At 45.1% G+C, this 17,125-nt stretch overlaps 1 protein-coding gene across 1 annotated transcript in view; it reads right to left on the minus strand.

The window, feature by feature from the left end:
* Positions 1-1,098: 1,098 nt before the first annotated feature.
* The window catches only part of LOC120985300 (kielin cysteine rich BMP regulator), a 149,601-nt gene continuing 133,574 nt past the window's right edge, over positions 1,099-17,125 (minus strand). Inside the window, exons 50-54 of the mRNA XM_040413498.1 lie at positions 15,683-15,794; positions 15,400-15,501; positions 11,563-11,727; positions 11,182-11,476; positions 1,099-2,278 (exon numbers count right to left, since the gene is read on the minus strand). Coding sequence (XP_040269432.1) covers positions 2,061-2,278; positions 11,182-11,476; positions 11,563-11,727; positions 15,400-15,501; positions 15,683-15,794 — 892 coding nt within the window. The 3' untranslated portion in view covers positions 1,099-2,060. The remainder of the gene's footprint in view (positions 2,279-11,181; positions 11,477-11,562; positions 11,728-15,399; positions 15,502-15,682; positions 15,795-17,125) is intronic.

Raw genomic sequence — 17,125 nt, forward strand, 5'->3', positions numbered from 1 at the left:
GGTACAGACCAAGAAGTGGCACCTATTATTAGGGTTAGTGGCCAGTGGGAAAACAACAGGATTTTATGTTTTTTGTTTAAATATAGTGACATGGAAAATTAAAAATAACATCATCACCAAAATTTCTTTAAAAATATGTTAAACAAAAAAACACGATTTACATAGTAGATCATTTTCGGATGACACATTCCCTTTAAGTATTTTTAGTAATTTTAATTTATTAATTCCTGGAGAATGCCTTTATGACCCCATATACATTAGATTATTGTTGGGCAAGCACACCGACAGATGATGTCAGGAGAATGAAGAACTAGCCAAGTTCAGTAGCTGTCTGCCAGAAAAGCGTTTAGCCGACAGCTATCAATTGTATGGCTAGGTCTAGTAACGGGTGAGTTGCTATTCTAAGCAGGTAAAAAACAAAATGACAATAACATGATAAAAACAGAACTAAAAACGATCTTTATTATTTATAGCATACAAAACAATAAATATTTATCAGACATGGCGTACTCCTCAGAATACAGTAATAAAAAGTGAATATATAAATATATATGTATAAAAACAGTGGTTCACATCAATAGAAGAAAACAGTGAGCAGCAGGATCCAGCCTATGTTCCTCTAACATGACTAATATGATGGCCCTGATGCCAGTGTCATTACAGGCGATACCAATATCCTCTCAATTTCCAGGGCAGTAGTTAATAGTTAAAGGGGTTTTCCAGGCTCCTGATATTGATGAACAATCCTCAGTATGTGGTACGATAGTTAATTTAACTTGTTTACCCTCAACAGTTCTGTAAGTTGGAATGATTTACTCAAAAAACCCTAATGTTGTTCTGCAATGCACTGCTAGAGGTTACAGTATTTTGCTGCTTCCAGCATTGCTGTCTGGTTCTGCACCACTGACATCATCTTCCTGGCTGCAGCAGTGACCTTCTGTGCAGACAGGACATGACTGCTGAGGTCAGTGATTGGCCGCAGCAGCGATGTGGTGTGCAGAACATCACAGAAAATCACTGTTGCAGCCAGCAAAACAAACAGTGGAGGACTGGAGTGCAGCACGGAAAGCCGTAAAGGGGGGTATCTCTCCTTTTTTGCCATTTACAGGAGTTTTGATTTAGCTTGGACAACATCTTTAAGGTGTAAAGCACATATGACTTGATAGGCATGCCTGCAGTGATTGGGTTAATAACTCAGTAATGGGTTCATTCAATCCAACTAGAAAATAAAAGCATTTCATTCGTTCCCTTTATTACGGTATATTTTGTTTTATTGGGAAGGCTATCCTATTGTCAACTGATAATTGTCTCATGTTCGATAGCCCTATGACAAGCTTTTGTCAGCACAGTAAAGGTTGCATCACGGTTAAAAATCGGAAAATATATTTGTCACTATAATTGCACATTTTAGTTAAGAACTGTCCCCAAAGCAGCCTTTTTCTCCCCTTCCTACACCTACACCTGGCCGCTTATCATTTTGTGCATCATACAGGCTAAAAATACAGTAATATCTCAAATTCCACAAAGGTCAACTTTTGTCTTTCATATAATCAGACTATGCACAAAATGCAATATATTATGATCTGCAGTACCAATAATGTCAATTCAAACATGCCTTCATCTTCATTGAACCATGTATAGGTTTGCCCCTTTGATATTAGAAGTATTCTTATAAAATGTCTTCTGTTCATAATACCTCCACAAAAGAATGCTTCTGCAACATCCACTGGGCAAATAAAAGAATACTAGACAAATCTGTCACATAGTTCTAACGAATTGATTTATATATTTATCCTACTGTAGGGATTTCTTCAATTTCATCTGAAATTCTTATTTTGCTGGTTTTGCACAAGAAGCAACTGAAGAACGATGAAAAGCACAAAACAGAAGGTGATATTTTGAAGGCTATAGGAACATAATTCTGTTATTATGTGATCGAGATTTATTTGACGCAATCTCATAACTCGGTGTAGCGTGTACATAGTCTGAAACAGATTGTATTTCACAGATAGACAAGTATACTGGTTTACATTGACTTCTGTCATTTGGTCCACTTGATCTCACAGGCCGCCATGAATGATCTTCGGACAGGATTCTGGAGGGATGCAGTGAGACTCATGTTCTACTAGACCTGCTGGGCACTGACAGCCAGGAACACATGGTTTAAAGCAGTGAGATTCCAACACGCCAAGAGGAACATCTTTATTAAAGCAAGTCTTAGGACAAGGAGGACCGCATTCGTCAAACACATAACCTCTATCGTAGGGACAGCCAACAGCTTTATGGGAAAAGAAATGAATAGAAATTATATGGTTAATATCATAAGTATCATTAAAAGTACAATTCTCAATGCTTTCTGGTAAAGACTAGTGTTGGGCGTGCATGCTTGGCCGAACACTAATTTTACTTGAGCATCGCGATGCTTGGCACATCACAGTGTTCGGACGAATATCGCGTGTGCTCGAGCGTGATGCTCGAGTCTCCTCCCCGCATGTTTTTTGGCTGCTATGTAGCCGATAAACGTGCAGGTAAGTACTGTCATTCACTGTAATGCCGTAGCCATGTTGGCTACTGGCATTACAGTGATTGGCTGGCCTTAACGCCTCATCGGGTGCTATGAAGAAAAAAAGGGTTTTTGTCCAGCTTGTAATTGTGGTAATCCAAAAGGCTTCTTTAGTGAATATTCAGTATAAAATCCAGGTACAGAAAGCAGAGTCTACATGTTTCGGGCACAATGCAATCTTAGCCCTTACTCATGACTATATAGCACCCGATGACACGTGTTCGACTCTGTCTTAGTCAGGGAAAGATAGTGTAGGGAGTGAAATAGGAATATTTTAGCTTTTATACTTGTTATAGACCCAAAAGTCAACCTGCACTAAATTGCTAAAACTTGTTAGAGATCCAAAAGTCCTTTTAAGGACTATAGTTGTATCTGGCAGCAATATATATTTTTAGCGCAACCTGCGCAAAATAGCTTGAAATTGTTTGGACGCTGCAGACAGCGACATTATCTGCGCTACATCTCCTGTCTAACATGTGCGCAGCCTAAAAATATCCATGACATCTAGTGTACTTTTTCCGTAGACGGTGTCCGCTGCGGACAGTTACATTACCTGCGCTACATCTCCTGTATAACGTTAGCGCATCCAAAATATCAGTGACATTCAGTGTAATTTTTTTTGACGCTGGTGACAGCGACATTATCTGCGCTACATCTCCTGTGTAACTTGTGCGCAGCCTAAAAATATCTGTGACATCCATTGTACTTTTTCTGTAGATGGTGTCTGCTGAGGACAGTTACATTACCTGCGCTAAATCTCTTGTATAACGTTTACGTATCCGAAATATCAGTGACATTCAGTCAAATTTTTTTGCTGCTGGTGGCAGCGACATTACCTGCGCTACATCTCCAATATAACATTAGCGCATACGAAATATCAGTGACATTTAGTGTAATTTTTTTTGCTGCTGGTGACAGCAACATTATCTGCGCTACATCTCCTGTGTAACGTGTGCGCAGCCTAAAAATATCTGTGACATTCAGTGTACTTTTTCTGTAGACGGTGTCCGCTGCCGACAGTTACATTACCTGCGCTACATCTCCTGTATAATGTTTACGTATCCGAAATATCAGTGACATTCAGTAAAAAAATTTTTGCTGCTGGTGGCAGTGATATTACCTGCGCTACATCTCCTGTATAACGTTTGCCCATCCTAAATATCAGTGACATTAATTCAGTGTCATTTTTTATTAGCCGCTGGTGACAGCGTCATTACTTGCGCTATACCTCCTGTATAACGTGTGCGCATCCTAAATATCAGTGACATTCATTCAGTGTAAATTTTTATTAGGCGGTGGTGACAGCGACATTACTTGCGATATACCTCCTGTTTAATGTGTGCGCATCCTAAATATCAGTGACATTCATGTAGTGTCATTTTTATTAGGCGGTGGTGACAGCGACATTACTTGCGATATACCTCCTGTTTAAAGTGTGCGCATCCTAAAAATATCTGTGACATTCTGTGTACTTTATTTGCGCATACACTTACTAGACCTGCGTTACTGTACGTGTGACATACTTGCAAGCATATATACCATTTAATATGCGCAAGGTGAGCAGTAAGGGACAGGGAAGTGGCCGTGCTGCTGATGGTGCACGCAGAGGCCGTGGCCCTGGGAGTGGTGAAACTGTGCCTGCTGCCAGAGCACAAGAGACACACTCATCCACGATACCTAGCTTCATGTCCCAGTTTGCAGGGTGGCGCAGGACACCACTCTCGAAGTCACACCAGTGCGACCAGGTAGTCAGTTTGATTGCAGCAGATAATGCTTCTAGTCGGTTAAGTACCACCCTGTCTTCCACTAGGTCCAGTCTCAGTAGCCAAGATATATGGTCAACAGAATCCTCACCCTGATGCTCCTTCCTCCCACCATGGAAAGTCTTGGCAAACAAGTGATCCCACACGCAGATATTCCGAGGAGCTCTTTTCATCGCCATTCCTTAATTTGGGCCTCTCGCCAAGCCCGCTTGAAGAGGGACATGAGGAGATCTTGTGCCCTGATTCCCAAACTCTGGAGCATCCACAGTCAGAATAAGATGACGGTGGGGAACGGCAATTAGTGTTTCACGAGGTGGATGATAAAGATGAGACACAGTTGCCAATAAGTCAACCGCAATTAGTGTTTCAAGAGGTTCATGATGAGGATGAGACACAGTTGTCAATAACTAGAGTTGTTGTTAGGTCAACAAGTCAGGAGGATGACCAGAGTGAGGAAGTGGAAGAGGAGGTGCTGGACAATGAAGTCACTGACTTAACCTGGGAAAGGGGCAAGCCGAGCGAGGACAGCAGTACAGAGGGGGAGAGATCCGCAGCACCGAAACAGGCTGGAAGAGGCAGTGGGGTGGCAAAAGGGAGAAGATGGGCCACACCAAACAGGCCCGCAACTGTTCCCCGGAGCACCCCCTTGCGACAATCTCCCTTGCCAAGGGTTAGGTGTTCCGCAGTCTGGCGCTTTTTTGAGGAAAGTACGGACGATAAAAGAATTGTCATTTGCAACCTGTGCCGTACCAAAATGAGCAGGGGCGTGAACACTAGCAACCTCACCACCACCAGCATGATCCGCCACATGGCATCAAAGCACACTAATAGGTGGGCCGAACGCCTGGGTCCACAATCAGTGTCTGCGGGTCACACCACTGCCTGCCTCCTCTTCCCCTGTGTTACGTGCTGGCCAATCCCCTGTCCAAGATGCAGGCCCGGATGCCTCCTGCCATGCACCTGGACCTTCGCAAGCACCATCAGCTAGCACATCCACTTCTGTGTCCCAGCGCAGCGTACAGATGTCTATACCCCAGGCCTTTGAATGAAAGCGCAAACACCCAGCCACCCACCCACAGACCATAGCACTAAATGCGCACCTTTCCAAATTGCTGGCCCTGGAAATGTTGCCATTTACGCTTGTGGACACTGAGGCTTTCCGCAGCCTGAGGACGACGGCTGTCCCGCGGTACTCTGTCCCCAGCCGCCAATATTTTTCACGGTGTGCAGTTACAGCCTTACACCAGCATGTGTCTTGTAACATCACCTGTGCCCTGACCAACGCAGTTATTGGGAAGGTCTACTTAACGACTGACATATGGACAATTGCTTTTGGCCAGGGACGCTACATTTCCCTGACGGCACACTGGGTAAACGTTGTGGAGGCTGGGAGCGAGTCATATCCTGGGATGGCACAGGTGCTACCGACGCCAAGGAGTGCGGGCCCTACTTCCATCAGGGTTTCCGCCGCCACCTACGTTAGTGGCTGCAACCCCCACTTCTCCTCCTCCTCCTCCTCCACTTCCACCTCTGAATTATCATCTTGCAGCACCAGTCAGCCATCAGTCAGTAGCTGGAAGCAGTGTAGCACTGCAGTGGGGAAACGGCAACAGGCCGTGCTTAAAGTGATCTGCTTAGGTGACAAACAACACACCGCCGCAGAGCTGTGGCAGGGGATAAGGGACCAGACTAAGCTGTGGCTCTCGCCACTCAACCTACAACCAGGCATGGTTGTGTCTGATAATGGCCATAACTTGGTGATGGCTTTGGAGCTCGGCAAGCTCACACACATACCATGCCTAGCACACGTGTTCAACCTAGTGGTTCAGCAGTTTTTCAAAACCTATTGTCACTGCCTGCCCTGTGAGTGATCTGAGAAGATCGGATAGACTTGCAGCACGTGAGTCTATCTGACAGGTCTTTCTGTGTTTCCTTTCTGTTTGTTGTTGTGGGCAGGATTCCACCTCTCCACAGGTTCTGCTCGTTAGCTGTTTAAGAGGCTCTATTTCAGTCCTCCTCTTACTGCTGACTTTGAGGTTGATATTTTCCTTCTGGAGTTCTATGCTGGTTGTTTGTGGATCCTCTACTTCCCGCTCATCTCAAGCTAAGTCCTCCTGTTTTCTCTTTTGTGCGTGTGTGGCTTCTAGGTCTCAGGGAGGCACTGGTCTCTTCACGGTGGAAGGAACCACCTGTCTCATTCCCCGCTCCCTAAGTTAGGGTTTGCGACAGTGTAAGCAGGGCTTAGGTTCCAGCATATTAATTCGTTCACCATCAGGACTTGCTCATACTGTCAGCAGTCAGGGAGAGGCTCAGGGATCGTTAGGAGGTTGCCAATCCCTCCTCCCTAGCTTTGGGGCCTAGTATGCTTTCCTGTTGCTGTTTGTTTACTTGGTGTTCCTCTTATCCCCATCTACCGTGAAATTATCAACCGCCCCTACCGTCATTATTTTCTTTGCTTTGTGCATATATGGATACTGTTAATGTACTGGTGGATCGCATGTAGGGATTATCTTTGGAGGTAGCTGACCTCCGTAATTCTGTTGCACAGTTTAAGATTTCTCAGGCGTCTGGTTCCGTCAGTGGGAACCGGGGCAGCTTTGAACCTAAAGTCGCCCTCCCAGATAGGTTTTCTGGGGGGAGTGATAATTTTGTTCGGTTCAGAGAATCTTGTAAACTGTATTTTCGATGAAAATCAAAGAGTGGGGATTATTATTTCTATGCTGAAAGGTGATGCTCGGTCCTGGGCCTTTTCTCTGCTGATCGGTTCCCAATCCCAAATTTTTTTTTTTACTTGAAACAATTTTTTTTTAATTCAAAACACTTTTTTTTACTTTTTTTCTTTGAAACTTTATTTCTGTCCCACTCGGTGACTTCAACCTTTGGGGGTCTTATCCCCTCTGTAATGCATTACAATACATCTGTATTGTAATCCATTGCCTGTTCGTGTACTACAGTGAGTAGTACACAAACAGGTTGCCTAGTAGACCCAGCCTGAGGCTGGATCTCCTGGGCATCCGTAGAAGGCAGGTCCCGATGCCATGCAGGACAGTCTTGTCATGCATCGGGTCCCCGCCACAGCAGCGCGGGGGCTCGATGCGCTGCTTCACCCGCCGCAAACCACTTCTATGTCGCGGTCAGAGCGGAGTGCGGCATAGAAGGGGTTAATCCGACGGCTTCGCTGTAAACAGCGATGCCGGCAGATACAGCAGGGGCCAGTCTATCAGGGACTGCCGAACCCCTGCAGTGATCGGGCATGCACCGCCCGATCATCCCGCCGTGCATGTACGGCGGAATGCATTCTGGCAATGCATCCCCCGCCATACATGCATGGCGTTCTGCATTAAGGGGTTAAAACGGTTTATAATTCTGTTGATGCGAGATTAAGAAGCAGCTTTCATTGCAGGAATACTGTTCCATTTAAGTTCTAGATTGTTGTTTCATTGTTTTACCACTAGAAGCCGCTGTTCCTCCGCACAGTTAAGTTTTGCTAAGTATTTGAATATGCATAAGAGGTGGAGATGATGACTCATGCTGCTTCTGCTGAAAAAAACAAACAGGAAATTGTGAGCTGAGCAGACATGTCTGGACAGAGACTGGAAGAAGGCAGCGAGTGCCCGCCTCACATCAGTGGGACTTGGAGTGGCCAGGGTCACTGTTGCAAGTGACTGATGGCTGTCAGTGATCCAGATGGCATCCAGGAGAGAGAGTATCATTTCCCAGAAGGTTAGAAGAGCCGTGGAACGGTCGGGGCTCCCATAAGCGGTCCGACATTTTGTGAGCTGTCTGAGAGGACCGTGTGGATCCAGATTCTGTTCCTAGGGATGAGCATCAGCGTCAGGAAGCTATTCAGAACAGAGGGTCAATGTTACAGGTACTGCAGGATCACATGTTGTGGCAAGGACTTGCTGTTCAGTTTGGAGCAACCAGCGGATACAGTATATACTCAGGTCAGTGACTCAGCGACACGGTATTGACTTGTAGGCTCTGCAGTGTGCGCCATCGGTCAAGTCTGTTCCCCTGCGGCACAGTATCGACTTGCAGGCTCTGCTGTGTGCGCCGCCGTGTTAGGTCTGTCCAACCAGACAGGAACAGTGACTCTTAGCCTGGAGTATAGGGTATCTTGTGCACTTCTATATTGCTGTGTTTATTACTTCTGTTATTGCAGTGTTTATTTCTACTTTTAGTAAAATATCTGTTTTTGCACAAATGCTGGTGTCAGTGGCGCTTTCCTCGTCTGTGACTTCGCTGTATCCTGGGGAGCCCTCCCCGGTTCACGGTCTTACACTGCTGGGGGCATAATAACTGATAAGCGCATCCGCCTGTCAACTGAAAATGCTGACCGGTTGACTCTTATAAAAATGAACAAGGCCTGGATTGCCCCTGATTTCTTTACTCTACCTGAGGAAAGCGGCTGAACATAAAGGCACTCTAAATGTGTCTTTTATGGTGTATTGAATACACTGTATTCCCATGCACCCCTTCCACCACTAAAAATAGTATGTATGTTTTAGAGGGTCAGCTCAGCAGCGGGCCCTCACTCATAATGTTTTTGAGGGTCACAAGCAGGCCCTCAACCATAATGTTTTAGAGGGTCAGCTCAGCAGCAGACCCTCACCCCTAAATTGTTAGATGGTCAGCTCAGCAGCAGGCCCTCACCCACAACATTTTTTAGATGGTCAGCTCGGCAGCAGCCCCTCGCCCACAGAATTTTTTAGATGGTCAGCTCGGCAGCAGGCCCTCGGCCATAATGTTTTGGATGGTCAGCTCGGCGGCAGGCCCTCGCCCACAAAATTTTTTAGATGGTCAGCTCGGCAGCAGGCCCTCGCCCACAAAATATTTTATATGGTCAGCTCGGCGGCAGGCCCTTGCCCACAAAATTTTTAGATGGTCAGTTTGGCAGCAGGCCCTCGCCCACAAAATTTTTTAGATGGTCAGCTCGGTTGCAGGCCCTCGCCCACAAAATATTTTAGATGGTCAGCTAGACAGGAGGCCCTCACCCCTAATGTTTTAGATGGTCAGATCAGCAGCAGGCCCTCACCCCTAATGTTTTAGAGGGCTACCAGCAGGCCCTTGCTCCTAATGTTTTTGAGGGTTACCAGCAAGCCATCAATCATAATTTTTAAAGGGTGTGTATGATGCCCTCCTTTATGTGTAATAAAGGGTGTATTGGAGTGCCAGTTCCTTGTAATTTTTGGCAGCCCTTTCCCTACATAGGCTTTATGAGTGTAGGAGTCCCACTACCTGAACTATTTTACCACAATGTGAATGAGACCCTCCTTTATGTGATATACAGGTTGTATCGGAGTGCCTCTTCCTTGTAATTTGTGGCTGCACTTGCACTTTATATACAAGTAAATATACAGGAAAGAATGTTTCCTAACAATTTTTCCTCCATAATCGATTTTATCTTCTGTTTTGTGCGTATTATTGTCAGTCTGTAAAAGTGGCGTACTACTCGGACAACATCATTCCCAGCAGCGACCTGGGAGTCCAAGATGCATCCAGACATCCTCCCCATGCTGTCCCCGAACCATTTCAGTGGTGTTTCCATGAATTTCTGACCTTTTCCTATGAACCAGACACCCTCCCCTCTTCAGAGCAGGGGGTGCCTGGTTTAATGCTCTGGTTCTCCCATTGACTTCCATTGTGCTCGGTAGAGCACCCAAGCATCCCGAGGTGTTCTACTCAAGCACCTGAGCACTTTGGTGCTCGACCAACACTAGTAAAGACTATTATTTTGAGAAATATACTCCATATACAGTCCTTTTTAATACGGAGAGAAGCTATTGGAAGTGTATGCCTGACCAACAAAGGCGATGCTTTTGTCCATTAATTATTAAAGCGATAGTTCTGCCAGTGATTTATAGGATTTGGTCCACCAATATGTGGTGCTGGAGAAAGTTTCCTTCCACCTGAAGGAGCATTATTTTGCATTGCCTTAAACAGGACATGTTATGTCCTCACAGAAGTGCAACATTTGCAGTTATAGGGTTCATCATTGCTGACCCCTAGACATGTCACCTCAGTCATTTACACTGAGAGCTGGAGACCACCCGACAACTCACTGCTATCAGGTGCCAAAACTAATATCAGTGAGAGCGGCCAAATGGGGAAGGCTTGAAGAAAAAAAAAAACTGTGCAGGTGACAGATGATGCGGTGCCAAGACATGCAGCCAGTTGTATTATTCTGAAGATGTGAGAGGTCCTCTTTAAAAAAAATAGCTACAGTATCTCCACAAGGACAGCCAATATCTTTCATGGGATATCACTATATTTATATAACTCTCAAGTGCATGGCCAGACCACTACTTAAAACATTACTTAAAAAAAGCTAAGCAAAAAGGCAGATGATAGTCAAAGCGGCTTTTTACCATCAGGACTACATCTGTCAAATCAGTGGTCAGGCTGAAAGCAACAAAACACATAGGACATCTCAAAAGTAAGGGTCCTTTTTCACATGCAGATGATCTGGCAGGTTATCGGGAACGAAGCAGACACTCTGGATAACTGTCAGATCATCAGTAGAGATACATTACATGCAGCAATCACCTCTGCTGTATGAGTACAAGCGATTGATACAGTGATCACTTGTCCCCATGGAGAATCATTTTTTCCAGTGCAGCAGGTCGTTGTTTTAAGAGAACAATCTGCTGCACAGGAACAATGCTTTTCGGCACCATCTGAACGACATGATCACTCAAGGAACGAAAGCTTGCTCATTCATCAGGCGAGTTCTAACACCTTTCACAGTGGCAGATTATCGGCAACGAGCTAAAATAAAGCTTATGCTATCATGAGTCAATTTTAGGGATATGATTTTGTAAAAAAAAAAAAAGAAAGCTGAAATGTGATTACCACACAGCGCTGGAGATCTCCATTGTAGGATGACGCCGGCTTCTCGGCACTCTGAGGCATAGGCTTCCAAAGCGTCACAAAGGCATTCATCTCCAGCTCCACAAGCACACAGGTCATAAACACATGAGGCAAAGAACATCTCTGGTGGGACAACTCTATGACATGGCTCAAACACATTGGACTTCAGCAATTTACAGCGACTATTGGCTTCTTTTCTGGCACGATATCCAGCCTGTTTACAGGGATCCACATCCTCTCCATCCCAGCAATCAGTGGCAGAGTCATTACCTTGTACCTGGACACAACATACAATACTGTTGGTGATACCAAGAAAAATCAAACTTTCCAGGAGCTATTTGTGATCAGTATAAATAAACTTACCCTCCAGCTGTTCCCAAAGGCAGCCTCAGATAGAAGGATCTGCCCCCTGCGATCACGCATATCATCCTGAGGATAGTTGTTGAAATTTCCACACAGTCCACAGAGATGATCACGATATGTTCCTGGAACACTGACTTCTAGGTGAGAACGCCCATTCCACTGCACCTAGTAGATGTGAACCCAAAGAATAATATTAGTCAACCTCACCATGATTCCAATGTCAAAACCATGTTGTGGTCTATACCACTGTTTCTCAAGCTGCGGTACATGTACCCCCAAGGAAGGGAGGTGCCTTAGGGTGAGGGGATATGATGTTTCATTGATGTGCTAGGGCTTCTCCACATCCAACTGTATCCTTATCTTCAGGACGGTGATACAGTTGAAAACTGCAGTTGGGCATGGGAGTCAATATCTCCTTGCACTACAGTTCACTTTCATAGGCTACTAAGTCTGAAGCCTATCAGAGGATGGCACAGGTGGTGCAATGGCTTCATCGTCATTGTGACTAAACCAGGCTGTACGCAGCTCATGACACAGGCCAGAGGAGGACATTCAGGGGTAGTCTTATAAAAAGGCTCTAGTGCAGAGCCGAAACGTTGCCATTGCCACAAGGGTGAATAAAGAGTGATCCTCATTTTTATTTTGGAGTGCTGCCTTTTTCTATATATACAGTGGATATAAAAAGTCTACACGCCCCTGTTAAAATGTCAATGTGCTATAAAAAAATGAGACAAAGATAAATAATTTCAGAACTTTTTCCACCTTTAATGTGACCTATAAACTGTACAACTCAATTGAAAAACAAACTGAAATCTTTTAGGTGGAGGGAAGAAAAAAAAATAAAAAAAAATATATGATTGCATAGGTGTGCACACCCTTAAACTAATTGAAGCACCTTTTGATTTTATTACAGCACTCAGTCTTTTTGGGTATGAGTCTATCAGCATGGCACATTTTGACTTGGCAAGATTTACCGTATTTTTCGCCCTATAAGACGCACCGGCCCATAAGACGCACCTAGGTTTTTGAGGAGGAAAATAAGAAAAAATAATATTTTGAACGAAAGGTGTGCTTTTGGTGGGTTTTGAACTAATGGTGGTCTGTGGATGACACTATTATGATCTGTGGATGATGCACTGTTATGGGGGTCTGTGGATGGCGCACTGTTATGGGGGATCTGTGGGTGACACTGTTATGGGGGATCTGTGGGTGACACTTATGGGGGATCTGTGGGTGACACTTATGGGGGATCTGTGGGTGACACTTATGGGGGATCTGTGGGTGACACTTATGGGGGATCTGTGGGTGACACTGTTATGGGGGGGGATCTGTGGGTGACACTGTTATGGGGGGGGGGGATCTGTGGATGACACATATATAGCATCTTATGCTATGTGTCATCCACAGATCCCCCTATAATAGTGTCCCTGCGGTGTGAATGACCCCCAATACAGGGGGTGGGGGCCGCATCTGGTTTCATAATGACAGCGGGGCCCATGCAGTGACTGTATTCTACTACACGGGCCCCGCTCACTGTATATAATCTTATCTATAATTGTAGGCATTGTTAATATATAAAATATATATAAAAGTATATATATAAAAGTTCAGGGTAATCAGCGCCTGTATACCGTACTTACAAGCGCTCGTAGCAGAGAGGAGGCAGGCCGGGAGGACGGGCACTGGCAGCGTGAGTCACTACATCATGCGCCCACGCCACCTGCTTCATTCATAAAGTGGGCGGCGCAGGCCCGTGAGGTAGTGACTCACGCTGCCAGCGCCGTCCTCCCGGCCTGCCTCCTCCCTCCTCTCTGCTACGAGTGCTTGTAAGTATATAGGCGCTGATTACCCTGAACTATATTAACAATGCCTACAAATATAGATAAGATTATATACAGTGAGCGGGGCCCGTGTAGTACAATACAGTCACTGCACGTGCCCCACTTTCATTATAAAAGCAGATGCCGGCCCCCAGCCCCTCCTCCCTCTCAGCTGATACACCCGCCGCGCGGCATCGCGGCGTATCATTGAAAATTCGGAAAAATGCAGCATTTGCCCCATAAGATGGACTGCTATTTCCCCCCCACTTTTGGGGGGAAAAAGTGCGTCTTATAGGGCGAAAAATACTGTACCCACTCTTCTTTGCAAAAACACTCCAGATCTGTCAGATTGCGAGGGCATCTCCTATGCACAGCCCTCTTCAGATCACCCCACAGATTTTCAATCGGATTCAGGTCTGGGCTCTGGCTGGGCCATTCCAAAACTTTAATCTTCTTCTGGTGAAGCCATTCCTTTATTGATTTGGATGTATGCTTTGGGTCATTGTCATGCTGAAAGATGAAGTTCCTCTTCATGTTCAGCTTTCTAGCAGAAGCCTGAAGGTTTTGTGCCAATATTGACTGGTATTTAGAACTGTTCATAATATCCTCTAGCTCAACTAAGGCCTCAGTTCCAGCTGAAGAAAAACAGCCCCAAAGCATGATGCTGCGACCACCATGCTTCACTGTGGGTATGGTGTTCTTTTGGTGATGTGCAGTTTTGTTTTTGTGCCAAACATATATTTTGGAATTATGGCCAAAAAGTTCAACCTTGGCTTCATCAGACCATAACACTTTTTCCCACATGCTTTTGGGAGACTTCAGATGTGTTTTTGCAAAATGTAGCCTGGCTTGGATGTTTTTCTTCGTAAGAAAAGGCTTTCGTCTTGTTACTCTACCCCATAGCCCAGACATATGAAGAATACGGGAGATTGTTGTCACATGTACCACACAGCCAGTACTTGCCAGATATTCCTGCAGCTCCTTTAATGTTGCTGTAGGCCTCTTGGTAGCCTCCCAGACCAGTTTTCTTCTTGTCTTTTCATCAATTTTGGAGGGACGTCCAGTTCTTGGTAATGTCACTGTTGTGCCATATTTTCTGCACTTGATGATGACTGTCTTCACTGTGTTCCATGGTATATCTAATGCCTTGGAAATTCTTGTGTACCCTTCTCCTGACTGATACCTTTTAACAATGAGATCCCTCTGATGCTTTGGAAGCTCTCTGTGGACCATGGCTTTTGCTGTGGGATGCGACTAAGAAAATTTCAGGAAAGACCAACTAGAGCAGCTGAACTTTATTTGGGGTTAATCAGAGGCACTTTAAATGATGGCAGGCGTATGCTGACTCCTATTTAACATGATTTTGAATATGATTGCTTAATTCTGAACACAGCTACATCCCCAGTTATAAGAGGGTGTGCACACTTATGCAACCACATTTTTTTTTTTTGTTTTTTGTTTTCTTCCCTCCACCTAAAAGATTTCAGTTTGTTTTTCAATTGAGTTGTACAGTTTATAGGTCAAATTAAAGGTGGAAAAGTTCTGAAATGACTTATCTTTGTCTCATTTTTTTTACAGCGCAGCAACCTGACATTTTAAGGCCGAATGCACACGGCCGTGTTCCGCGGCCGAGAGTGGTCCGTGGTATGCCGGCCTGGATTCCTGTTCAGAGCAGGAGCGCATGGCGTCATTGGTTGCTATGACGCCGTGCGCTTCATGCCATCACTGCCGCCGCTGCACTACAGTAATACACTCGTACGAGTGTATTACTGTAGTGCAGCGGCGGCATGAAGCGCACAGTGTCATAGCAACCAATGACGCCGTGCGCTCCTGCTCTGCACAGAAATCCAGCCCGGCATACCACGGACCACTCTCGGCCGCGGAACACGGCCGTGTGCATTTGGCCTAACGGGTGTGTAGACTTTTTATATCCACTGCATATATATATAGATATAGATATATATTGCATTGTGCTTTTACTGTTAGTTCCTGTGGATTGAAGCAGTTCATTCAGTACCTTCACTCCAATGTTACTATTTAGCAGAATGGTGTTTGTTTTCCTCTCAATGTAAATATATGGCTCTTTTAGGAATGGCAGCTCAACAGTCTGATAGTCAACCTGTGGGTACAAACAGGCAGTAAATAAAAGATTCACAAAAGTAATTAGGTGGTCAAGGGGTATAGTAAATATATTACATATTTACCGGTATTAGGTTGATTTGCGCTGTCGTAGGCACTAAATGCATGAAAAACAGCCGCATGGGCTTTTCACTTTAAATGCTCTACCTCTCACAACTTACCATCACTACCCAGTCCTGAAGGAGCTGCACTACTGCATCACCAATCAACACAGTTACTTCCTTTGTCCATGACACACCACGCTGTCCACGGTCATCGTTTGTCACATGGATACTATGAAGATATCAGGAGACTCACAGAATTATCCACTTCATTAAAACTGTACAGTATGTATTAGCAATTCAGTTATGACTGATAAAATTAAAATTGGCATATAGACAGAAACTCCTGACACTAATAGGACATATAAAACATAGATATGGAAGATCACAAAAACCGCAGAGAGGGAGGGGTTGCCTTTATGTAAAGTCCTGTCTAAAGCCCACACTCAGGGTAGATATAAGTGAGGGACATGAACATGTGGAGTAACTGTGGGTAAAAATACATGGAGGCAAAAACTATAATAAAATACTAATAGGAGTTTATTATAAACCACCTAATATACCAGAGTCCACAGAAAATCTGCTACTAAACGAGATAGACGAGGCGGCAGATCATAATGAGGTTGTTATTATGGGGGACTTTAACTACCCAGATATAGACTGGGAAACTAAAACCTGTATATCTCATAAAGGAAACAGGTTCTTGGCAATATCAAAAGACAATTACCTTTCCCAACTGGTTCAGGTCCCGACTAGAGGGACAGCCATACTGGACTTAGTATTAACCAATAGACCTGATAGAACAACCGATGTGCAGGTTGGGGGACACCTGCGAAATAGTGACCATAAAGTAATAACCTTCCAATTGTCATTCAACAGAGCGTTTCTACAGGGAGGAACAAAAATACCAAACTTTAAAGAAGCTAAATTTAGCCAACTAAGGGCCCTTTCACACTTGCGTTGTCCGGATCCGGCGTGTACTCCATTTGCCGGAGCTGCCCGCCGGATCCGGAAAAACGCAAGTGAACTGAAAGCATTTGAAGACGGATCCGTCTTCAAAATGCGTTCAGTGTTACTATGGCACCCAGGACGCTATTAAAGTCCTGGCTGCCATAGTAGTAGTGGGGAGCGGGGGAGCAGTATACTTACAGTCCGTGCGGCTCCCCGGGCGCTCCAGAATGACGTCAGAGCGCCCCATGCGCATGGATGACGTGATCCATGACGTCACTCTGGAGTGCCCGGGGAGCCGCACGGACGGTAAGTATACTGCTCCCCCACTCCCCACTACACTTTACCATGGCTGCCAGGACTTTAGCATCCCGGCAGCCATGGTAACCACTCTGAAAAAGCTAAACGTCGGATCCGGCAATGCGCCGAAACGACGTTTAGCTTAAGGCCGGATCCGGATCAATGCCTTTCAATGGGCATTAATTCCGGATCCGGCCTTGCGGCAAGTGTTCAGGATTTTTGACCGGAGCAAAAAGCGCAGTATGCTGCAGTATTTTCCACGGCCAAAAAACGTTCCGGTCCGGAACTGAAAACATCCTGATGCATCCTGAACGG

The sequence above is a fragment of the Bufo bufo genome, chromosome 1 (assembly GCF_905171765.1).
Source record: "Bufo bufo chromosome 1, aBufBuf1.1, whole genome shotgun sequence".
Classification (NCBI taxonomy): Eukaryota; Metazoa; Chordata; class Amphibia; order Anura; family Bufonidae; genus Bufo; species Bufo bufo.